This window comes from Prionailurus bengalensis, chromosome B3 (genome assembly GCF_016509475.1).
Source record: "Prionailurus bengalensis isolate Pbe53 chromosome B3, Fcat_Pben_1.1_paternal_pri, whole genome shotgun sequence".
Lineage (NCBI taxonomy): Eukaryota > Metazoa > Chordata > Mammalia > Carnivora > Felidae > Prionailurus > Prionailurus bengalensis.
This window is the reverse complement of record NC_057355.1, coordinates 115,596,006-115,617,367: the sequence shown is the minus strand read 5'-3', so window position 1 is coordinate 115,617,367 and position 21,362 is coordinate 115,596,006. Positions and strand designations below refer to the sequence as shown.

Here is a 21,362-nt window from a genome sequence, read left to right as displayed (position 1 = left end):
AACCATCCACTTGGTCTCATTCACACCTACCTGTCCTTTAGATTACAGCTCTCTTTAATGTCTCTGATAGGATTCTCTTTAATGTCTCTGATAGGATTCCCTCTTTTAATCTCTCACTGCCATCATCATCATAGCTAATAGTCATGTTTAATACAAATTGGACACTGATCTAAGGGCTCTACCAATAAGAATTTATTTATCATAACAACTCCATTGAATGCACGTGGAAACTGAGGTATCACATACTTTCATGTACCACAACTGTTATTTTCCTTACATGCAAAATGGAACAATAGTACTTTCTTCCCAGGGTGGTTGAGAAAATTAAATGAGTCTATAAAAGACTCAGAACAGTGCCAGCCACATAATAAATGTCCAGTAGATGTTAGCAATTGTTATTGTTGTAATCTTACATTTACTGCCTGATTATCCGATTAGACTCTGTTTCTGTCCTGTAAGTACTTTGAACATTGGTTCTTCTTTTTTGCTATTATATCCTTTATGCCTACCCAGGGCAGTGGCACACAGTGAATGTTCAATGAACATTTCTCGAATGAATGAATAATTAATTCATGTCCAACTGCACAGGATTGTTAGAAGGCTAAAAGAAATGTGTGTTAGGTACTTTTAAAAACTACATAGGGACATAGAGATGTTAAACATTTAAAGGGTAAACTGTGATGCTAATGTAAGCATGACCAGAATCTTGGGAGGAAAAAAAAAAAAAACAAACTAATATGGGTTAGATTTATCAGAGAAGGGATTCATAGATGTATAGAATTTGGATGGATGAAGTGGACCTCAAGATATGTAAAGGATTGTCGAGAGTACGTGGAGATATATAGGGAAGTAGTTGGTATGTGATGAACAGTAACAGGAAATCTAGTTACAGATTTGGCTGAGACATATCACAGAGGGACTTCACAGGCAGATAAAGGAGTCTGGACCCGGCATGAAAGAGAAAAGGGAGAGTCTTGAGCAGGAGCATTTCAGGAAGATTCCTTCATCCAACTACTAGTGAGCCAGGAACTCTTCTTCATGCTGTAGATTCAATGGTGACCCAAACAAACTTTGGATGGTGAAGGGATTTGACCAGGTGATTTCTGAGATCCCATAAGTTTTATCATTTTGTGATTTGAATAATAATTATCTTCCAGCAAACTCATCACCAGCTCCAACTTAAATGGGATCTGTAGTTAAGAACATTAATTATGTTCATGTAGTTTATTCAGAAGGAAGGGGGAAACATTTCATAAACACACGCTGTGGTCAGTTCATTTTCCAGCAGCCTATCTTTGATTACCACTGAATCCATAAAGGCAATTTAAATTTGACTTCTGTACCAGAGAATCTCCTTTTTTCTCCTTGGGCGTACTTTACTTTGGGGAAGGGGAATTGCCCAATTTTATTTTCCAAATGGTATTTGAACACTAAAAATTCTCAGTAAACATTATAAATCCACGGGACCATCTCTGGAAAAGAAATCTTGGCTATATGACCACATACCTATTGCAATACACAATAACTATTTTTAACAGTTTCTCATACCACTCACTAGGGGCTATTCATATGGAAGCCTAAAATTAAAAATAATTAAAAATAAAAGTAAAAGCAGCTGGCTCATGATGATTTTGTCAAGGAAACTTCAAATATACAAAACCCAGATGGTTAGTGTAGAATATCACAGAAAATGTCACTGAATAATCCTGGCCATTGAGAATTTCTGCGCACTTTCACTCCATAAAGTTTATTTCAAACTAGACTTCATTCACCATGAAGAATTATGCATGGCAAACTTGAACTAAACATCTGGAAAGTAAGTTGGAATATGATTTGAAAGTTCTAATAACAAGTAATATTCTAACTTTACTGAATTCAATTACTACACAGCCTGGGAATTCATTTCAAGACTTGTGAAAAATCCCCCCTTTAAAAAAAGAATTAGAAATCAATGAACAGAAGGAAATTTGGGAAATTTGGAAATATGTGGAAAATAAACACTCTCAAATAACCAGTGTGTCATGGAAGAAATTATAAGGGAAATTAGCAAACACCTTAAGATGAATGAAAATAGACAACATACAAAAATGTACAGGATGCAGTTAAAATAGTGCTTAAAGAGAAATGAAAGAAATAGGGTTGCCTGGGTGGCTCAGTCGGTTGAGCAGCCGACTTCGGCTCAGGTCATGATCTCTGCATCAGACTCTGTGCTGACAGCTCAGAGAGCATGGAGCCTGCTTTGGATTCTGTGTCTCCCTCTCTCTCTGCCCCTCCCCTGCTTGCACCCTGTCTGTCTCTCTGTCCCTCAAAAATAAATATAAAAAAAAAAGAGAAATGAAAAGCTGTAAACATCTATATCAAAAAGAAAGATTTCAAAATGTAACAGGTTTCCAACTTAAAAAATTAGAAAAAGACTAAACCCAAAGCAAGCAGAAGGAAGTAAATTATAAAGACCACAGAAAAAATAAATGAAAAAGAGAAGAAAAACAATAAACAAAACCAAATGTTGGTTCTTTGAAAATATCAACAAAATTGACAAGTCTTTATCTAGACCAAGAAAAAAAAAAGAGATGGAAAATCCAAATTACTAGAATTAAGAATGAAAGAGCTGATATTACTACCAACAGAAAGAAAAAAATTATAAGGGAGTATTATCAAAATGCCAACAACTTGAATAACCTAGGTGAATTCCTTGAAGCAAAACTGAATCCAAAAGAAACAAAAATAAATGAAAAAGAGAAGAAAAACAATAAACAAAACCAAATGTTGGTTCTTTGAAAATATCAACAAAATTGACAAGTCTTTATCTAGACCAAGAAAAAAAAAAGAGATGGAAAATCCAAATTACTAGAATTAAGAATGAAAGAGCTGATATTACTACCAACAGAAAGAAAAAAATTATAAGGGAGTATTATCAAAATGCCAACAACTTGAATAACCTAGGTGAATTCCTTGATCCAAAACTGAATCAAAAAGAAACAGAACATCTGAATAAAACTGTAACACGTGAAGACATTAAAGCAGTAATCAAAACCTTCCCACAAAGAAAAGCCTAGGCGAGGTGATGTCCCTAGTAAATTCTACCAAAAGTTTATTTAAAAAAAAAAAAAAGCTTTATCTTCTTTTTTTTTTTTTAAAGTAAACTCTACCCCCCAACGTGGGCTTAAACTCATGACCCTGAGAGCAAGAGTCCCATGCTCTACTGACTAAGCCGGCCAGGTGCACCACTACCAAATGTTTCAAAAAGGTTCATGCTAATCCTTCACAGACTCTTCCCACAAATAGAGAATGGACTTCCTGGCTCCTTTTATGAGGCCCTGATCCCAAACCAGACAAAGATATCCTAAGAAAACCAAAGACCAGGGCCGCCTGGGTGGCTTTGTAGGTTAAGTGTCCGACTTTTGATTTTGGCTCAGGTCATGATGTCACAGTCGTGAGATCAAGCCCGTTGCTATCACTGTGGCTACTAAGGGCTCTGAGCTGGGCCTGGAGCCAGCTTAAGATTCTTTTGGGGTGCCTGGGTGGCTCAGCTGACTCCGGCTCAGGTCATGATCCCATGGCTTGTGAGTTCGAGCCCCACGTCAGGCTCTGTGCTGACAGCTCAGAGCCTGGAGCCTGCTTCAGATTCTACGTCTCTCTCTCTTTCTGCCCCTCCCCTGCTCCTGAACTCTCTCTCTCAAAAATAAATAAAAACATTAAAAACATTAAAAAAAAAAAGATTCTCTCTTTCCTACTCCCTCTGCCCTTCCCCCAGCTTGCTAGCACACACACCCTTTATCTTAAAAAAAAAAAAAATACTAGCAAGGTGAATCCAGCAATGAATATAAAGGATTAAATATGATGACCAAATAGGGAATGGAAGATTGGTTTAACAAAATCAATCAACATAATGTAGCAAAGGACAAAACCATATGATCATCTCAATGAACAAAGAAAAAGCATTTGACAAAATCTAACACCCTTTCATGATAAAAAAAATTCTACAATTTGGAATAAAAAGGAACTCCTGCAACCTGATAAGGGAATCACGTGACACCTACAGCTAACATAGTATTTGGGGGTGACTAAAAGATGAAATCTTTCACCCTAATATCAGGAGTAAGACAAGATGTCTGTTATTACTACTTCTATTCAACATTGTATAGAGGTTCTGGCCAAGTCAGTTGGGTAAGAAAAAGAAATAAAAGGCATCTGGATTTCTAGGAGTCTATAAGATGATCTTGTATATAAAAAATTTGAGAAACATACATAAAACTTTAGAGCTAATAAATTGGTTAAGCAGGTTTGAATGATACAAGGTCAATATATAAAAACCTATTGCATTTCTAACTTTTTTTTACATTTTTATTTATTTTTGAGAGAGAGAGAGAGAGAGAGAGAGAGAGGCAGCACACATGTGGGGGAGGGGCAAAGAGAGAATGAGACACAGAATCCAAAACAGGCTCTAGGCTCTGAGCTGTCAGCACAGAGCCCCACTTGGGGCTCAGGCTCACAAACCATGAGATCATGACCTGAACCGAAGTCAGACGCTTAACCGACTGAGCCACGCAGGCATCCCTTGCATTTCTGTACACTAGCAATTTGATGAAGAAAGAACAGTCTTTTTAGAAAAATGGTGGTAGGACAACTGGATGTTCGCATGCAAAAGAACAAACGTAGACCCTGACCTCACACTGTATGAACAAAAATGAACTTAAAATGGATCATAGACTTAAATGTAAGAACAAAGACTATAAAACAATATCCTCTGATTCTATATATCTTGTTGGAGGAATTTGTATTTAAATAGATTTTTTTTTCAAAATGAAAATTGACTGCTGTCTATTTGAAATGACCAATAAATAACATCCTTTAAAATTTGAAAGTCAAATTATATGTATAGTTAAGACGTTGATCTTTGTCTGAGTTAATATCTCTTATCTATGAGTAGCAGTTTATCTTACTTTAGAGTTGAAAATGTTTTTTTAAATGGTTACTTATTTAGAGAGAGCATGCATGTACATGCGTGTGAATGGCCGGGGGGGGGGGGAGGAGCTGAAGGAGAGAGAGAGAGCAAGAGAGAGTGAGAGAGAATACCAAGCAGGCTCCACTCTCAGTGCAGAGCCCGGCCCTGGGCTTGATCTCAGGAACCATGAGATCATGACCTGAGCCAAAATCAAGAGTTGGACGCTTAACCAACTGAGCCACCCTGATGCCCCTAGAATTAAAAATGTTTTAAGTGAAACATTTCTGATGATGGTAGATTCCATATGTAGCTCTTAATATGCTAAAATTTAGTAAATGTGTGAGAAGGGTCTTAGTATTTTCTTAGTTGTTTTTTTAACAATTTCTTTTTTAAATTTTTTACATAATCTCTACACCCAATGTGGGGCTTGAACTTAACCCCAAGATCAAGAGTTGTATGCTCCACTCATTGAGCCATCCAGATTACCCCTAAACAATTTCCATTGTTTGAGCATTTCCTTAGCATCTAGTCAGTTTTTAAAGATTCTTTACTCCTTCTTCAGTGATAAGCAGGACCAAACAAAATAGAAATCAAAGAACAAATGAATTTCTGGGAACTCTATGTTTGATCAATATTCAACCCATGGTGGAGCAAAGAGTAAGGGTTCCCATGTTAAGTAATTCCCATATCTAGATTTTTTCAGAATGAATTTTCAAAACAGCATTTTTCTAGAATGAAATTCAAAACAGTGTCAATACACTGGCGTTTCTGAGCCTAGGTAAGAAAAATAAGAATTTTTCACTCTTCTTCCTTTTTCTCTGTGCATTCCATGCAGTGGTTAGATTATTCAAGAGTCCAATTTCATTTGTTGTTTTTTTTTTTAATTTTTTTTCAACGTTTTTATTTATTTTTGGGACAGAGAGAGACAGAGCATGAACGGGGGAGGGGCAGAGAGAGAGGGAGACACAGAATCGGAAACAGGCTCCAGGCTCTGAGCCATCAGCCCAGAGCCTGACGCGGGGCTCGAACTCACGGACCGCGAGATCGTGACCTGGCTGAAGTCGGATGCTTAACCAACTGCGCCACCCAGGCGCCCTTCATTTGCTATTTTTGAGCTAAGTACACTGGACTTTTCACAATGAATGCCTATATCAGAAAGGCCACGCTCATATGGTCACTGAAGTTGATTAAGTGTTATATAGTTATGTACAATATTATTAGTTTGCAATAAATGACACAAGAGACTATGTTAAATTCTTAATAAAAGCAAATAGATATCGTGGGGCTTGATCTTTTGAAGCTGGGCTGTATTATAGGTAGAACCGCCAGATTTAACAAAAGATACAGGATGCTCCAATTCTATTTGAATTTCAGATAAACAATGAATAATTTAGTATAAGTGTATCCTAAAAATTGCATAGGAAAAACATATGCTAAGAAAATATTCATTGTTTATCTGAATTCATATTGAACTGGGCATCCTGCATTTTATCTGGCAACCCCAATTATGGGAAAAGAGGGAGAGAGATTTTATGCATTCTCCTTACAAAAGGCTGCCCAGACTAGCAGTAGGAAATAAACAGACTGAGTGGTCCTCCATTTCTGTCCTGGTTGGTCACTGAACAGTTAAGGAAGTTTCTAGCAAAGTCCTAGAATTGGGCTGGCTTGTGATCAGATTCTGGTCTATTTTTAGGCTGTGGTAAATGGGACAGTTATTCCAGGGATTGGGGAAAAGCAAGTCACATTTAAAGTTGTGGAGAGGAGATATATGCCTAAGAGGGGAGAGGAGAGTGTGTCATATATCGCCACAGTAAAGGCCACTTCAACCACATCATTACTGTGTCCATCTCCTCCACCCCAAGCAAATAAGGTAGGTATAAGTGATGTCTCATTAATCTGGAAAGTGCCAGATGACTCCTGCTTTTGAAACTGTGGATTGAGTATGCCAGGCAAAGGAACAGTGAGATGGGAAACTGGCCTTGAAATCATCTCCACTGCAATGAAGCATAGATATCTTAAACTCAATCCTTCCAAAACTGAAGTCATTACCTTCCCCTCCAGATTCTTCCTCACTCCCTAAGTTCATTCAAATATTCAACAAATATTCAAGCGGCCACTAAGTGCCAGCACATGCTGGCTCTGGACACACGGGTAAGCAGACAGACATGGTTCCTGCTCTCAGCTTACAGCAGAGTTGGGGATGCTCTGCTAAAATCACACAAATACATGTTTAATTACGTTATATTGCTATGAAGAAAAGATATTGGGTGCTAAAAAATCATTAATCAAGCTGGTATACATACTGTTACTGATCTTTATGGGGCTATTATAATGCATAAACACTATGAAGCACCCGGAGAACAAAACTTTTTAAAACAGAAAGCACTACACATTGTCTGTTTAGGAAAATCATATTCCATTAGAACCATGATTTCTGAAATCTGGTGAATTTCTAAGTTCAGCAACATTTGTTAAAACGTTGACCTTTAACTTACTCGCATATTTGTTATTGGTATAATTACTTATTGCAAAAAATAGAAGTAGGTGATTTTGCTTGATTGGGTGTCCTCTTCCATGTTCAGTCCACCTTTCATGGCTGCGTGCGCTCAACTGCCCATGCGCTATCTCTGATACAGAGGATGGAATTCCTGCTAAATTGGAAGGGCGAAAAGGACACCTGCCTATTTTAGTAGCTCACCATGGTTTATTTTAACGACAGGGGATAGGTTCTAGGAAAAGTACAATACACTGACAGGGGGATTTTACTGTATCTGGTAGAATTCCAAAGCACTTAACACTCAGTCTCCTCACTGGGGTCAACGCGGGGAGGGAGGCTCCCCGCCTGCTGAAGTGCAGCTACTTCTGGCCTGGAACGTAGCTGCTGGTTAACAGCTGTACAGCCTCAGAGCTCTACGCTCAAGACCTTGAAGAGGAGCTCACTGCACCCAATTAAATAACGGATGTTGCTATTTTCGAATAATGCTTCTTGCATCTTGCGAATGTACCTGGAACTCATGGACAGTACTTTGTGTCTCAGAGCTTCTCAACTCAGTTTGGGCGATTTTCGCCCCATGTATTAGGCCCCGCCCCCCTTTCCCATATACCACTCTATTATTATCTATTATTATCTACCAGACCGATAGCCTTTTTACTGAATGGCTGAGGGAAGGGAGAACTGCACTGGGGTGGAGGTGGGGGTGGGCAGTGTTAAAAATTTACTTGGTGGGGAAGGGACGGGTGCACTCACAAAACCCCCAAGCGGCCTTACCCCAAGTGTCCAGTCCTAACTCCTGGTTCCCTTCCCTTGGACAGGGTTCGGGCGGCCCCAGGATGAGACGAACCGAGGGAGGGCGACCAGAGCCTGTCCTCCACCCGTCTGCCACTCCGGGCTGCATTTTCCCCACCGGAAAAAAAGAGCGGGCAGCCGACCTCGTCCCGGAGCCGGGCCCGCCGGCGGCGAAGGAGTGCCGGCCACCGGGGGAGGAAGGCGAGCTCGCAGCCCCGCAGCCGCTCCGTTTGTTACGCGCCCTCAACTTCACAGAGTGCGGCCGCTCAGGGGGCGCAGCGCGGGGAGGAGCTGGGGCGGGAAAGCCGCGCCGCCGCCCGCGGTCTCCAGGCCAGCCGCCCGCGTTCTTCCGGCCAGCAGCCCGCGGCGGGGGAGGGGCAGCCGCCACCCGCGTTCTCCCGGCACCGGCCGCCGGCGGAAGGGCCGCGCGGCGCGGAAGCGCGGCCGCAGCTGAGGATCAGCTGCTGGAGGAGGCGGAGAAGGAGAGGGAGGAGCCTAGGGGGGGAAAGGGAGGGAGGGGACCCTCTGGAAGCCGCGAACGCCACCGAGTGTCTGCACACCTCGCTCCGTCTGCCATGGCTGGTTAAAGAACCATCCGGATCGCAGCGCGGGGGGAGGGCTGGGTGGGGGGAGAGCGGCGGCCGCGCGTGAGGCCGAGGGAGGGGCGGCGGCGCGAGCGGCGGCGGCGGCGGTTCCAGCATGAAGAGGAGAGCTGGCCTGGGGGGCAGCATGAGGTCAGTGGTGGGCTTCTTGTCCCAGCGGGGCTTGCATGGGGACCCCCTGCTCACTCAGGACTTTCAGAGGAGACGCCTGCGGGGCTGCAGAAACCTCTACAAGAAGGACCTCCTCGGCCACTTCGGCTGTGTCAATGCCATTGAATTCTCCAACAATGGAGGCCAGTGGCTGGTCTCAGGTAAATCAACCCCCTTCCCCGCCCCGCGCCTCCCGGCCCCTCTCCACCCTCCCCTTTCGCTCTCCCTCGCTACCCTCCTTCTGCCCTCCGTCCCCACCCCCTCCCTCCTCAACCCCCCTTCTGCGGTGGGAAGGTTTGGTGTCAAATTCAAACCCTTGCAGGGGGAGGGTGGGGAGGGAGAGGATGTCTTCTGTAAAAAAAGACCTAAAATGGTTGACAGGTCCTTAATTCGCTTTATCCCAAGTGTAAAGTGGTCTCTCCTGATGACTGCCCTGGAAGCGTGGGTCGGGGAGGGGGCGAGACTACCGCCTGACAAAGTTTGATGGGAAACTCTTCCTCGGTGTACTTTAAAAGGTGCGGGGGGCATTTTGGGGATTCGGAGGGGGAGGAGGCCGAGGCGCGCCGGAGGCCAGGGGGAGCTCGAGTCCCCGGCGCCGGCGTCCGGGAGAAGGGGCCTGGGGGCCAGGGGGCCGGGCGGTGACAGGGCTGGCCGCCCAGGGGTCGCGGGCCGCGACTCGGGGGCTGGCTGGGTGAGCGAGGAGAGGAGCCGGGCGGGCGGGTGGCTGTTGGCCGCCCCCTCGACGCCCAGAGGGGCCCGGCCCCATCTCCCTCCGCTGTGGTGGCCTCTTCCGCGTCGTGTTTTTCTTATGGTGTGGGCAGTGCCAAGGACTCTGGAGGCTGAGGGGCACCCGCCTGAACTTGAATGCGCAACTTGTGAGGCTGGGGGTGGTGGGTGGGCGACCCTGGGAGACTTGTTGGCTGCAGCCCCGCGCCCGCAACCCCTTTGCCCGCGGCTACCGTTGCAGGTGGTCTCCGCACCTCCTCCCTCCCGCCCAGCTGGGCTGGGCTGCCCCCGGGCTCCCCCTCCGGTGTGGGGAAAGTGGCGAAATCGAGGCCGGGGCTCCGGCCGGGCGGTGTAGGCCTCGCTCTCCGGGGCTCCTAGCGACAGGCAGCTGAATCGATAGCCTATTGCTCCCGGGGAGGCCCGGGCCGGGCGGGCCGCGGCGACAGCTGCCCCGGGGGAGGTGCGCCTGCTCCCCGCGGGGGAGTTCGCCGCCGCCGCCCTCCTCCGGGGGGTCTCGGGGCCTAGGCGGGCGAGTGGGGATGGGTCCGCTGCGGGGGGAGGGGGGGGCCTCCCCGAAAGCGGGCGAGGACGGCGGATCTGGCGTTCCGCTCGCCTTCTCCCCTACTCCGTCCCTTTTCCTGCATTGAGAGGGAGGAAGCGGGAGCCCCGCGCTGGACGTGGCGCTTCGCTTCACCCAGGCCGGTCCCCGAATGGTTTTCTAATTTACGTCAGTGGGCAGCTGGCCAGAAACTTCTGGGATCATAGCAAAGCATCCGTCGTCTTCGCGAGTAACAGTCGGAAGTGACACAGGCGTGCAGTCCAATTTAGGGGTAGCGGAGAGAAGACTCGTGTGATCATTTTCGCGATAAACCTTCTGGGGTTTCTCCAGAACTGACTTGACTTTTCCACCCCAGATCGTTTTCTCTTTGACTAGGTAGAGTTTAACCCTAGATCATCCCTTGAAGAAACCTGATACTCCACTTCAAGGCATACCCCAAACAAAAGCTTCCTTCCCCGATACTGCCAAAAATTCCAAGGGCAAAAGTGGGGAAGATCTCTAAAGAGCTCACAGGGTTGTTTTTTTTTTTTTTTTTTTTCCTCCTGTATTCGTTATATTCTAGTCCCCTTTCCAGACTGATGTTTTCCAACAGAGATGTTCCCAGACACAAGTAAACTCTCCCTCCTGGGTGAGGGAATTTTGGGGGTACTCTTTTATAGGCCCAACTAATCATGGTAATTAAGTCGTGAGTACAGTCCTACGTTGCCCAGCTTAACACTGTTAAAAAATAAGATTTATTAAGATATAATTCACATGCTATCAATTCACACATTTTAACACTTTCTTAAAAACGCTAAAATGTTGCCTCCATTCTCAAGGAGTTATCCTTGTGCAGGACCTTCCCCTGTGTCTTAAATGAACCCTATTTTCTCTAGTCTTGGCCAGTTTGTTTCCCTTATCTTAATTTTAGTATGTAGAAGAGGAGAGTCCTTCCCACAGAGCAGGCTATGGCAAACCTCCTGGTTTAAGCATTTATTTCCTTATTTTTCTAGGCCTGAGTTGCCCATCTCCATCGGTGCTTTCTGGGTTTCAGTCTTCTTTGCCCCTTACTCCTCCTCCTTCCCCTCACACTTCCTCTAGCTCAGTCCTTCCTGTTTCCTTTTTATCTACTCTTGTCCTCCTTCCTAGTCCTTGCAGCAGGCTCCCCGCTAACCACCCCCCTCCAAGTTTAGCTCAGATACACTTAGCTTTCCTTACTTATTTCCTAAACGTAGAGTTTTGGTTAAAAGCCTTTTTAGCTATTCACCTTCCATTATCAGTACAATTTATGCTAACAGAAAATTCCTCCTGTTTGCTTCAGATTAGGAAGCCCCCCTCTGGGAGTCATAAATACACCTTAACTTGTTAAAGCTAATTAAATATTGTTCTGGGAAGTCCTTCAATAATCTCCGATTTAAAACTATTTAAAGTGTCATGTTTACATTTTCTCTTATCTATCATGTCCTTCAGTGAACACCTGAGGGGAGGGGCTCTTAGTGTTTTTGAGGCTAATGCTATCTATCCCTAATGTTTCACAATAATGTGGTAGGTAGGAGGCCAGACTTTGGGATGGTAATGAGATTACCTTTATGCATTTTGTCCTTGTTCTTGTATCTTGGATTGGTTAAAGCCTTTAGAAAGTGGTGATTAAAATGATAGTGTATTCATAGTTTGTTCACTGTTTTCATTTCCTAATTGTTTGGGCAGGCTCACGTTTCTTGTAACTGACACATACTGTTGGGTAGAATTAACTTAGATCTAGGGTAAAAATATTTGTATGATTCCTATGGCCTTATAAAATGCTATTTGTTAAGGATACATTCATTGCTATTTTGTTCCTACAGCTAGCCCTTTTTCCAGGGCACAACGATGCCAGCAGATATTAAAAGTAAACCAGAGAATATCAGGAAGTAGAAAAGATGGTCTGTTGGGAAGTGTGACTGTGACAGCAACAAGTGGGAGGATGGTTTTTTGCTGTTTTAAAACATTAAAGTACTTTTCACCTAAAAAGTAGTTTTCTTTGTTGTTGATCAGAGAAAGGCGTGAACTGTGATACCATGTAAGGCAGTGTAGTATAGCATACACATTGTTGAAATCACTGCTGTGTCACTTAACGTGTGACCTAAGCCTCTCTGAGTCTGTTTCCTGGTGTATGCAGTGGGAATACCAGCATTTACCTGAAGGGCTTTTGTGAGAACTATGTTAGGTAAAGTTTAGTTGGGTGCTAAACAGAGTGCCAGGCCTCTCAGAGAAAATGTGAGTTTGTTTTCTTTCTGTTTTGGATTTAGGAACTTGTGGTATCGTTATTAGCTGACACTTGTTCTTAGACTATTGGTAATGGACATGTGTAAATGGGGCAGACAGGATAGTGTTGTGACTTTGGTATGGAATGAGAAGGCACAATGTATGTTGAAGTGCTACTTCTAAGAGATCCTACCAACATCAAGGAAGTTACACTGAAACACATATTTAGGGGGTATCCTGGGTTTACCCTTTAAGTCTTTGGTTGCATCTAATAATATTATTTTCCCTGAATTGATATTTAAGGCATTGGAACCTTTAGAACTAGCAGATTAATAGCCCATTAGTATGAAGTTTTGAGTTTCAGTGAGAGATTATGATCTCTTTCTTAACGCTTATGACTAAATACATGTAGGAAAAGCGCCTTCAGAAGCTTTTCAAATAGCATCAGCAACTGTACTGTTTTGAAGTGTTAAGTAGGAATTGTGAATGGAAAGGCATTTAATTATATTTACTTGGTCATAATATTTATAACTGAGATAACTGTTTAGTCCTATTTCATTTCACATAGGTCTCTGATTTTATTATCATAAGTTAGGTAGAGATGAATAGCATGAATTCTGGAATCAGGCTGCCTGGGGATGAATATCAATTCAACTACTTGCTAACCTTTGATAAGTCACTTAGTCTGTTTCCTCAGCTATACAGTAAGGGCAGTAATACCCCACAGGGTTGTGGTGAGGATTAAATGAAATAACACTTGTAAAGTTCTTAGCACAGAGGCCTGGCCCATGCTTTTGGTCTGGTTGCCACTGCTGCAACTCACAAAAAGCTTGAACCTCACAAAAAGCTTTTGGGAGATTGACGCTTTCAATATCGAACATTTATTGCACAAAGCACTGTACAGTGTGAAAAATTGAGAAAGATCTCAATGAGATGCAGTTAAAAATGCTATGTAAAGAAGCTTAACCCCAGTATTGTCATCAAAGCGTGTCTTTAAGCATCAAATAATAGCTGTGATAATAACCATATGCTTAATTTGAACCTATTAATTCGATCATTTCCTTATTCCCAGTCCCAGTTCCCTGTTATGCCAATTTTCTGGAATCAGTTTTTTGTAAATAAATTCATCTAAAAGCATGTTATCTACAGGTAAGGTGTTTGGCTTTAGCCAGTGGAATAAAGTCTAACTTCATTAGAACTTCTCAGGTGTTTAATTAGAATGAATTTGTTGGTCCAGTGGTTAGTTTATCAGGGGAAATATGACCAGTGATAGGCCTGAAAAAGCTTTCAGAGTACGTACACATTTTGATAAGATGAATAGGGAATCAATTCTTGGATGTTCTTCCAGGCTTTTCTGTTTACTGATAATCCATTGCTGTGAAGGAGTTATATTTTATTCTTTGGTCTATTAATTAGTTCAACAAATAGTTTTTGAGTGCATAGTTTATAACGCAGAAGCAATGAAAACAGAGATGATGAATTGGGTATAAACCATGCTCTCAAGCTTGCGTTTTAGGAACATTTGCTTATTGTTTGTAACAGTGCATGGCTCTTTTAAAAAATCTTCTCTGCTTTATGATACTTTAATTGATACTTGATTTTTCTATGGTTTATAGTACTTACTGTAGCAAATAATTCTCTTGCTTATGAGCTTTAGTGGGAAAGAGAGAAGGATCATAGAGATGGCCTTGGAGGACATTGCAATGATAAATTATAGAGATTGTGTCATAAGGATAAAGTAACATGGATATTTATAGATGCATGTTATTTTTCCCACTTGTTCTTTAGTCTGCTAATTGATATCTATCAAAGATTGGCAGATTTAGAATTATGCCCAGGTTTGTCACTTCTGCTTAAAAATAACCTATGGGGGGGGGGGAGTCACGCCTGGGTGGCTCAGTTGGTTAAGCATCCCACTTTGGCTCGGGTCATGATCTCGTGGTTTGTGAGTTCAAGCCCCGCATCAGGCTCTGTGCTGACAGCTCAGAGCCTGGAGCCTGCTTCAGATTGTGTCTCCTTCTCTCTCTGCCCCTCCCCTACTTGTGCTCTGTCTCTCTCCCTCTCTCTCAAAAATAAATAAACATTAAAAAAATAAAGTAACCTAGTGAGGTCTAACTAATGACCACCAGTCTTATGAGACATTATCACAGCAGAAAGTTGTCTTTGTCTTCTGTATTGTTTGAAGGATCATCATTAACTTGACTTATGCCGACCTGTTTTTGATGACTAAGAGTTCCTAAAAAGAGCAGTAGCCCTCAGTTATGTGTCCTGGGAACCACAAGTTATGTACTCATTCACTGATTATTGATAGCTTTCATTGTACAGTTGGAATCATTTAGATCAGGGAAACTTTATTGACCAGTAAAGCTTGAAACATGGATGGATGCTGCTTTCTGAATTACAAGTTAAAAAGTGCGTTTATCTTCTTATGCATTGAGACAGATGAAGAGCGCTTCCATTGTTAATAAACAGCACTTAATTTTAATCTTTTTTTTTCATGGTTTCTTATGGTTCTCATGCTTTTCTTACTGTTTTAGTCTGAATTTAGATACCCAGGAGTAGAATTAAAGCCTTTTAAGGTTAAAGGAACTAAAATCCTAATTCAAATGAAGATTATGTAGGTTAAGAAGGAATTGATTCTGTTTTCAATTTTTGGTACCCCACATAAGTATTGTCTCTTAGAGATAAAGAACTGAATGTTAATCTGTTAGGATTAACCCTTAGATTATTGTGAGAATGTGAAATTACATTTCTTTTTTATTGGATTTTTTCTTTAAAATTTTGATTTTAATTTATAAGGGTTAGGTTACTATTTGCCCCTGTGGGTATATAGGCTGATTTTAGGTGATCTTTGAATAAATATTTACATTTTAATGGTACATTTATTTTTATATATGGAAAAGTTAACCAGCATGTATAAAACATTTTTAACGAATTTATTGCTTAAAGTGAGGTTAAATTTTAAAAAGTCAATTTAAAGAAAAATAATGGTGAATGTGTTACATGGATATGGCAAAAATCAAAAGGTGATCAAGAGGGACTGAAGCTTGAGAAATATTGCAGTAGGTAGTCTTTTTTGTATCTTCTTTCTTCCTCATTGAATCAGAGAGAAGGAAAGATCTTCATTTTATGGAAAAGGAAGTGGGGAAGTGGAAAGAGGACTTGCCCAGAACTGCCTTGTTAGTCTTGGGCAGTCAGCATGCCAAGTAGGGCTCATTGCTCCCAGGCATGTGCTATTTCTAAGTTGCCTTTTTATATTTTTCTTTCCATTTTCTTCTTATAGGGTAGTTCACCTTTTCTGGATCTCTTCTAAAAATTGAAAACTGAAAAATTAGTAATTTCTGAGCACATGTGCAACCCTTGTTGCTCCTCTTAGGTGATAAATTTTATTTCTGTGTTTTGCTGTAAATAAAGTTAACTTGTTCCATACAGGCATCTTATGTTTATTCATTAAAAATATTTTTTTTTTTTTTTTTTTTAAATTTTTTTTTTAACGTTTATTCATTTTTGAGACAGAGAGAGACAGAGCATGAATGGGGGAGGGTCACAGAGAGAGGGAGACACAGAATCCGAAACAGGCTCCAGGCTCTGAGCTGTCAGCACAGAGCCCGATGCGGGGCTCGAACCCACGGACCGTGGGATCATGACCTGAGCCGAAGTCGGATGCTTAACCGACCGAGCCACCCAGGCGCCCCTTTTTTTTTTTTTTTTTTTTTTTTTAAATTTTATTAAAAATATTTAATGTGAACGTACTATATATGCCTCGTTAATCTTAATAACTACAGAATAATTTTTTTTTAACCTTCATTTGGCTTATAATGTGTGCCAGGCCCTCTGTTAAGCAATTTATATGTCTTATTTTAAGCCACTTGGAAAATAGCCAGTGTTACCTATAGCCTAGAAAAGACACAGGCATTTGAAGGTTTCGTATTAATCATCATAACTAAGTGTTAAAGAATCAAAAAGGGACATTGATAAATGACTGCAGAGTGTTCTGTAATGCAGAGAACAGGTAGGGCATTAGTGGAAAAATAGATACTAGAATTCATTATTTCTGGTTAAAATGAAGTGAAATAGAATTCTAAGGATGAAAAAGATTTTTATTACGTTGGCCTATTACAAGTTTTTGTTCTTTTCATCGTTAATGCTTATTAGTCACCACTGCCAACGTAAGCTTCCTAAAACTTAACCCTCATTATCCCACATCTGCTGCTGATCCCTCAAAAATCTGCAGTGCTCCCCAGTGTCCACCAAATTAAATAGGATATCTCACCTGACATTCAACTGAGACTGCTGTTCATAAAGATAAATGTTTAACAATAAGTAGCTAATTTTTGAGCATGTCATTCATTTATCAAATATTTGGGGATGTTTCGTATGTCAGGCACATTTAAAAATTTTTTTTTTTTTTTAACGTTTATTTATTTTTGGGACAGAGAGAGACAGAGCATGAACGAGGGAGGGGCAGAGAGAGAGGGAGACACAGAATCGGAAACAGGCTCCAGGCTCCGAGCCATCAGCCCAGAGCCCGACGTGGGGCTCAAACTCACAGACCGTGAGATCGTGACCTGGCTGAAGTCGGACACTTAACCGACTGCGCCACCCAGGTGCCCCTGTCAGGCACATTTATATACATGACCACATCTAATACTTAAAAGAATCTTTCCCAAGGTAGGGTTAGTGCTGTTATCCTTATTTTACATATGAAGAAACGGGCTTAGAGAAGTTAAGTAACCATGAAGGTTCCTATAGTTTGTGGTGGAGCTGGATTTCTAGCCTGAGTCTGCTGGAATGCTGGGACGTACTAACTGCCCTGAAATTTTTAGAATGTTTTGTACATTTTAAAGGGATCTGACTTCCCCAACATTTTCTTCTCTTGGTGCTATCATTCCAATACTTTGCTAACTGCTTTTTCCCCCCTTTCTGTGTAAATGAAGGGAGGGGAGTATAGCTGTGGGGATGGATCAGTGGGCTTTGAGCCAATAAGCACAGTTCTGGTCACAGCTACAGTACTCACCCCTTAAGCAGATCTCTCTTGGTGCTGGAAATCACTTCACCTGGATTTCAGTCTTGACAGTCATCTAAAATCTTCTTCCTCACATTTTGCGTGTTCTATGCTTGCTTACATAAACCATGTAACTTCACACTGGGTTAAACTCCCCTGCTTTAGTGAGGTAGAATTAGGAGTGGGTATACTCTGGTTACCAGTTTGGTTCCTCTTCTGCATAAGACCAACTAAAGGTACAGACAACATACATGTCTTTACTGAGCCTGTAATTTGAGTTTGATGTCTGCAGAAAGCATGTGGATTGGGTACATTTGCCTGATTTCAGCCAAAAGAAATAGGTGTCTCCTCACTAGGGAATAGATGAATAATGATAAAGTGCTTTTTGGAAGAAGGTTTAAACAACGTAACATGGGCTTAATTGCCCAGAGAGCACTGGTAAGTCATTTGGAAGTGCTTTTCCACAGACACGTAATATCATAAAGGGAGATATGACTCCTAGACCAGATAATAAGCCTGTTTAATCCTAAATGAACTTGAATTATAGTGTTCTTGCAAGTAAAGTTGAATCTGTCACCAGCAACTTCATTCTGCTTCTGTGAAAAAGAAGGCATTTCATTTCCAAGGTTATTCATGGGTTAGGTGAACAAGGAGGGTTAGATTCCACTTGCTTGCCACATCAGTTATCCTAAGTCAGGGATTTAGGGAAAGACTTGACAACAGCAGTTTGTCACTTTAGTTATCTGCTCTTCCCATGCCTTCGGGGTCCCATTTTCATTGCCACCTTACTCATTCATTGTACTTTGCAGTATTGATATCCAAGATTCTATCACCTACCTCTCAGGATACAGAATTGATATGCATTGGAGGTCAAGTCCATGTACTCTGAGTATTATTTTCTTATGGCCAATTTTTAAAATAAAGGTTATATTCCGGAGGACTGGGGCATGTAGGAATCAATGAGAAAGTGGCATCTGAGGAAATTGACAGGGTTGTAACAAATCCTAGTAGCAGAGATGTTGGTGGAAAGACTGATTCCCATCTTCCCTGTTGCCTCTGCTTCGTTCCTACCCCTTGATACAGTGAGAAGATTACCTTATATGGTCGATAAGGTAACTCTGTAGGTGCCCTGCCTACCTGGCTGCCTGCTGGGGTCCTTTATAACTAAGGTGACCACATATCCTGGTTTACTTGGGATCATCCCAATGTCCCCATTGTCCCAGTACAATTATGAGCCCTCCTTTCATTCCTAAAAATGTCCTAGTTTGAATAAGTTATATGGCCACCTACTCATAATCATAAATTGTTGTGTACTCAAGTAAAACCAAAGCCCTACTCTCTTAGCTTTTCCCATTTACCATTGAATGCCTCTGGTGAGAACACCTCCAAGCCTCTATTCTGTCAGGTCTTTCAGGTGCCGCTTTTAGGGTACTGGATTGAGCCTGAGAGGCAGAGTGGTTGATAGTCATTTGTCCCCTCCTTGTCTTCTTATTAGAAGTGGGTGGGGGCAAGCTAACATTAAGAACATGCTATGTCCAGAAGCTAGTAAGTTATCCCTTCCTTACTATATACCTCCTCTTAGAGTTCTTTTTCTGCTGTTCACTTGTATATTCTTCAAAGCCCCCCTTTAAAAAAGTCTTCCTATGGGTGGTTTTTTGCAGTTGATTTTGAGCAAAGGTGTTCTGAGGAATGATTCCCTGCTGAGTTGAGATTTTTTTTTTCCACTTTATCCAAAAGTGGGTGTGATACTGATATTAAACAATTAAACAGGCTTAGTTTTATGGAGTATCTGTCTAGCACCAGAATACATCTGGAGTAAAAGTTGGCCCCTCAAGTGTATAGATTGGCCCTGAGAAAAGTTTTCAGGAATTGTAGTTTCTCAGGTATATGGCCAGTTGGCTCTAGAATGTCTTTCATGTTGTGAAATGACCTCAATAGAGAAGTTTAAAAGATCTGGGTTAGAGTCCAGATTTCACCATTGTCACTGTGATCTTATGCTACTAATATATTATCTCTGTAGAATCATAGAATTTTATTGCTGGAAAAGACTAATGGTCATCTAAATGAAGCTGTTAATTTTACATATAGGGACACAGAGGAGCAAAGAGGTAAAGTGATTTGCCCAGTAGTTTACAACTAGTAAGTAGTACAGTCAGGATTAAAATCTGAATCTGGGTCTTCTGATCTGGTCTCTCAGTAGGGAAAGTCATGAGGTTCTGCATTTATGAAGGACTTTACTCAAGTAAAGTGTTAAACTCTTTAAGTGGCTTCTTCTGCCACTACATTCCATCTGCAGTTTCATTGTCCCTGAACATGGTTGGTCTGATTAAGTTGGAGTGCTCATTATTTTCAAGATGAGTCAGTAGAAATTTTCCAGGTTGGAGGCAGACTGTCACTCTGGCTGAATCTCCAGTTTTAATTTTTTTTTTAATGTTTTATTTATTTATTTTTGAGAGAATGCAAGCAGAGAAGGGGGGGGGGGTGCGGGGAACATGATCCCAAGGGGGCTCTGTGCTGACAGCCTCCAGCCCAATGCAGTGCTGAAACTCATGAACCATGATATCATGACTTGAGCCGAAGTCCAACCCTCAACCAACTGAGCCACCCAAGCGCCCCTCTCCAGTTTTAATTCTTAGCCTGCCCATACTTTCTTACTTTGGAAAGTCTATTTCCTTCCAAGAACATTACTCAGGAGGAGGAATTTTCTGCAAATTCAGGTGCCTGTCAAAATCTTGTTACACAACTTCTCTCATTCTGAATTTCCATTCAAGTCTTATATCTGAATTTCAGTTGTATCTTTTGTGTTATTTCATAAAGCAAGTACTAATTGGAGCCTCTGAGGATTGTTGTTTTTCTTTCTTTTTTTTTTAATAGGTGTCTGACCCTTGTTTGATGGTTTATTGCAGATATCACTAGCTGCCATAGATGGCTGAAGCATGTGTTTTTGCCTTAGACATACTGGCAAGAAGTAACTGAAATTTGCATATTTGGCAACCAGTTTCAAGCAGCCCTTGAGTCCCAGGGTTGATATCTGTTTATACCTGCTTGTGGGTGGGTATTGTGTGCCTTCCTAAAAGGACTAAAAAGCATTGCACCTGCATTGGTTCAACCTTTTTAGTATTGCCCAAAGAAGAGAAAAGACAGCTTTATTATGTTGATAATGTTGCTTGTGTAGGGAGTTTTGCAAAAGCCAAGCAGGCAGTGTTGTTATTTAAAAAAACTAAAAAATCATAAACTACTCAGAATAAACGAGTGTGACACCATCCGGAGAGCATATTGTCCAGGTTAGTTCTGTATGGCAGAAGTGAGATTGGACATGATCTGTGGTCTGCGAGTACTTCACAGTGCATCATACTCATTTAATAGCTTCCTTGTAAAACCTTACTGTTGTTGAGACCCAGGAATCTGTTCTTAGTGTTTTCCTAGCTATTTGAGGAGCTTTTTATTCTTTGACATTTCACTAATTCCATACTTTACTATTGAGAACTTCCTGTTGAATCATGCAAGTCAACAGAATAGGGCACTTAGAAGACAGGCTGCCCGCTTATTCACAGGTTTGTAAAATATCATATATTAATTATAGGAAATTCAGAAAATAAAGAGATACTTAAAGGAAGTATACCACCTACTGAGGATGACCATTTTTGACACATGGGACATATTTTAGCCTTTTTTTGTATGAATACATACATATTTATTTTAATTTTTTTATTTTAACGTTTTTTATTTTTGAGAGAGAGACAGAGAGCAAGCAGGGGAGGGGCAGAGAGAGAGGGAGACACAGAATCAGAAGCGGAAGCAGGCTCCAGGCTCTGAGCTGCCAGCACAGAGCCCGATGCGGGGCTTGAACTCACAGAACACGAGAT

At 41.7% G+C, this 21,362-nt stretch overlaps 1 protein-coding gene across 3 annotated transcripts in view; it reads left to right on the top strand.

Moving 5' to 3' along the window:
* The first annotated feature begins 8,752 nt into the window (after nucleotides 1-8,752).
* Nucleotides 8,753-21,362, top strand: part of DCAF5 (DDB1 and CUL4 associated factor 5) — a 107,776-nt gene continuing 95,166 nt past the window's right edge. Inside the window, exon 1 of one of the 3 annotated variants that reach the window (XM_043554371.1) lies at nucleotides 8,753-9,144. In XM_043554371.1, coding sequence (XP_043410306.1) covers nucleotides 8,931-9,144 — 214 coding nt within the window. In that variant the 5' untranslated portion in view covers nucleotides 8,753-8,930. The remainder of the gene's footprint in view (nucleotides 9,145-21,362) is intronic. The other 2 variants (XM_043554372.1, XM_043554373.1) reach the window with 2 other exon arrangements.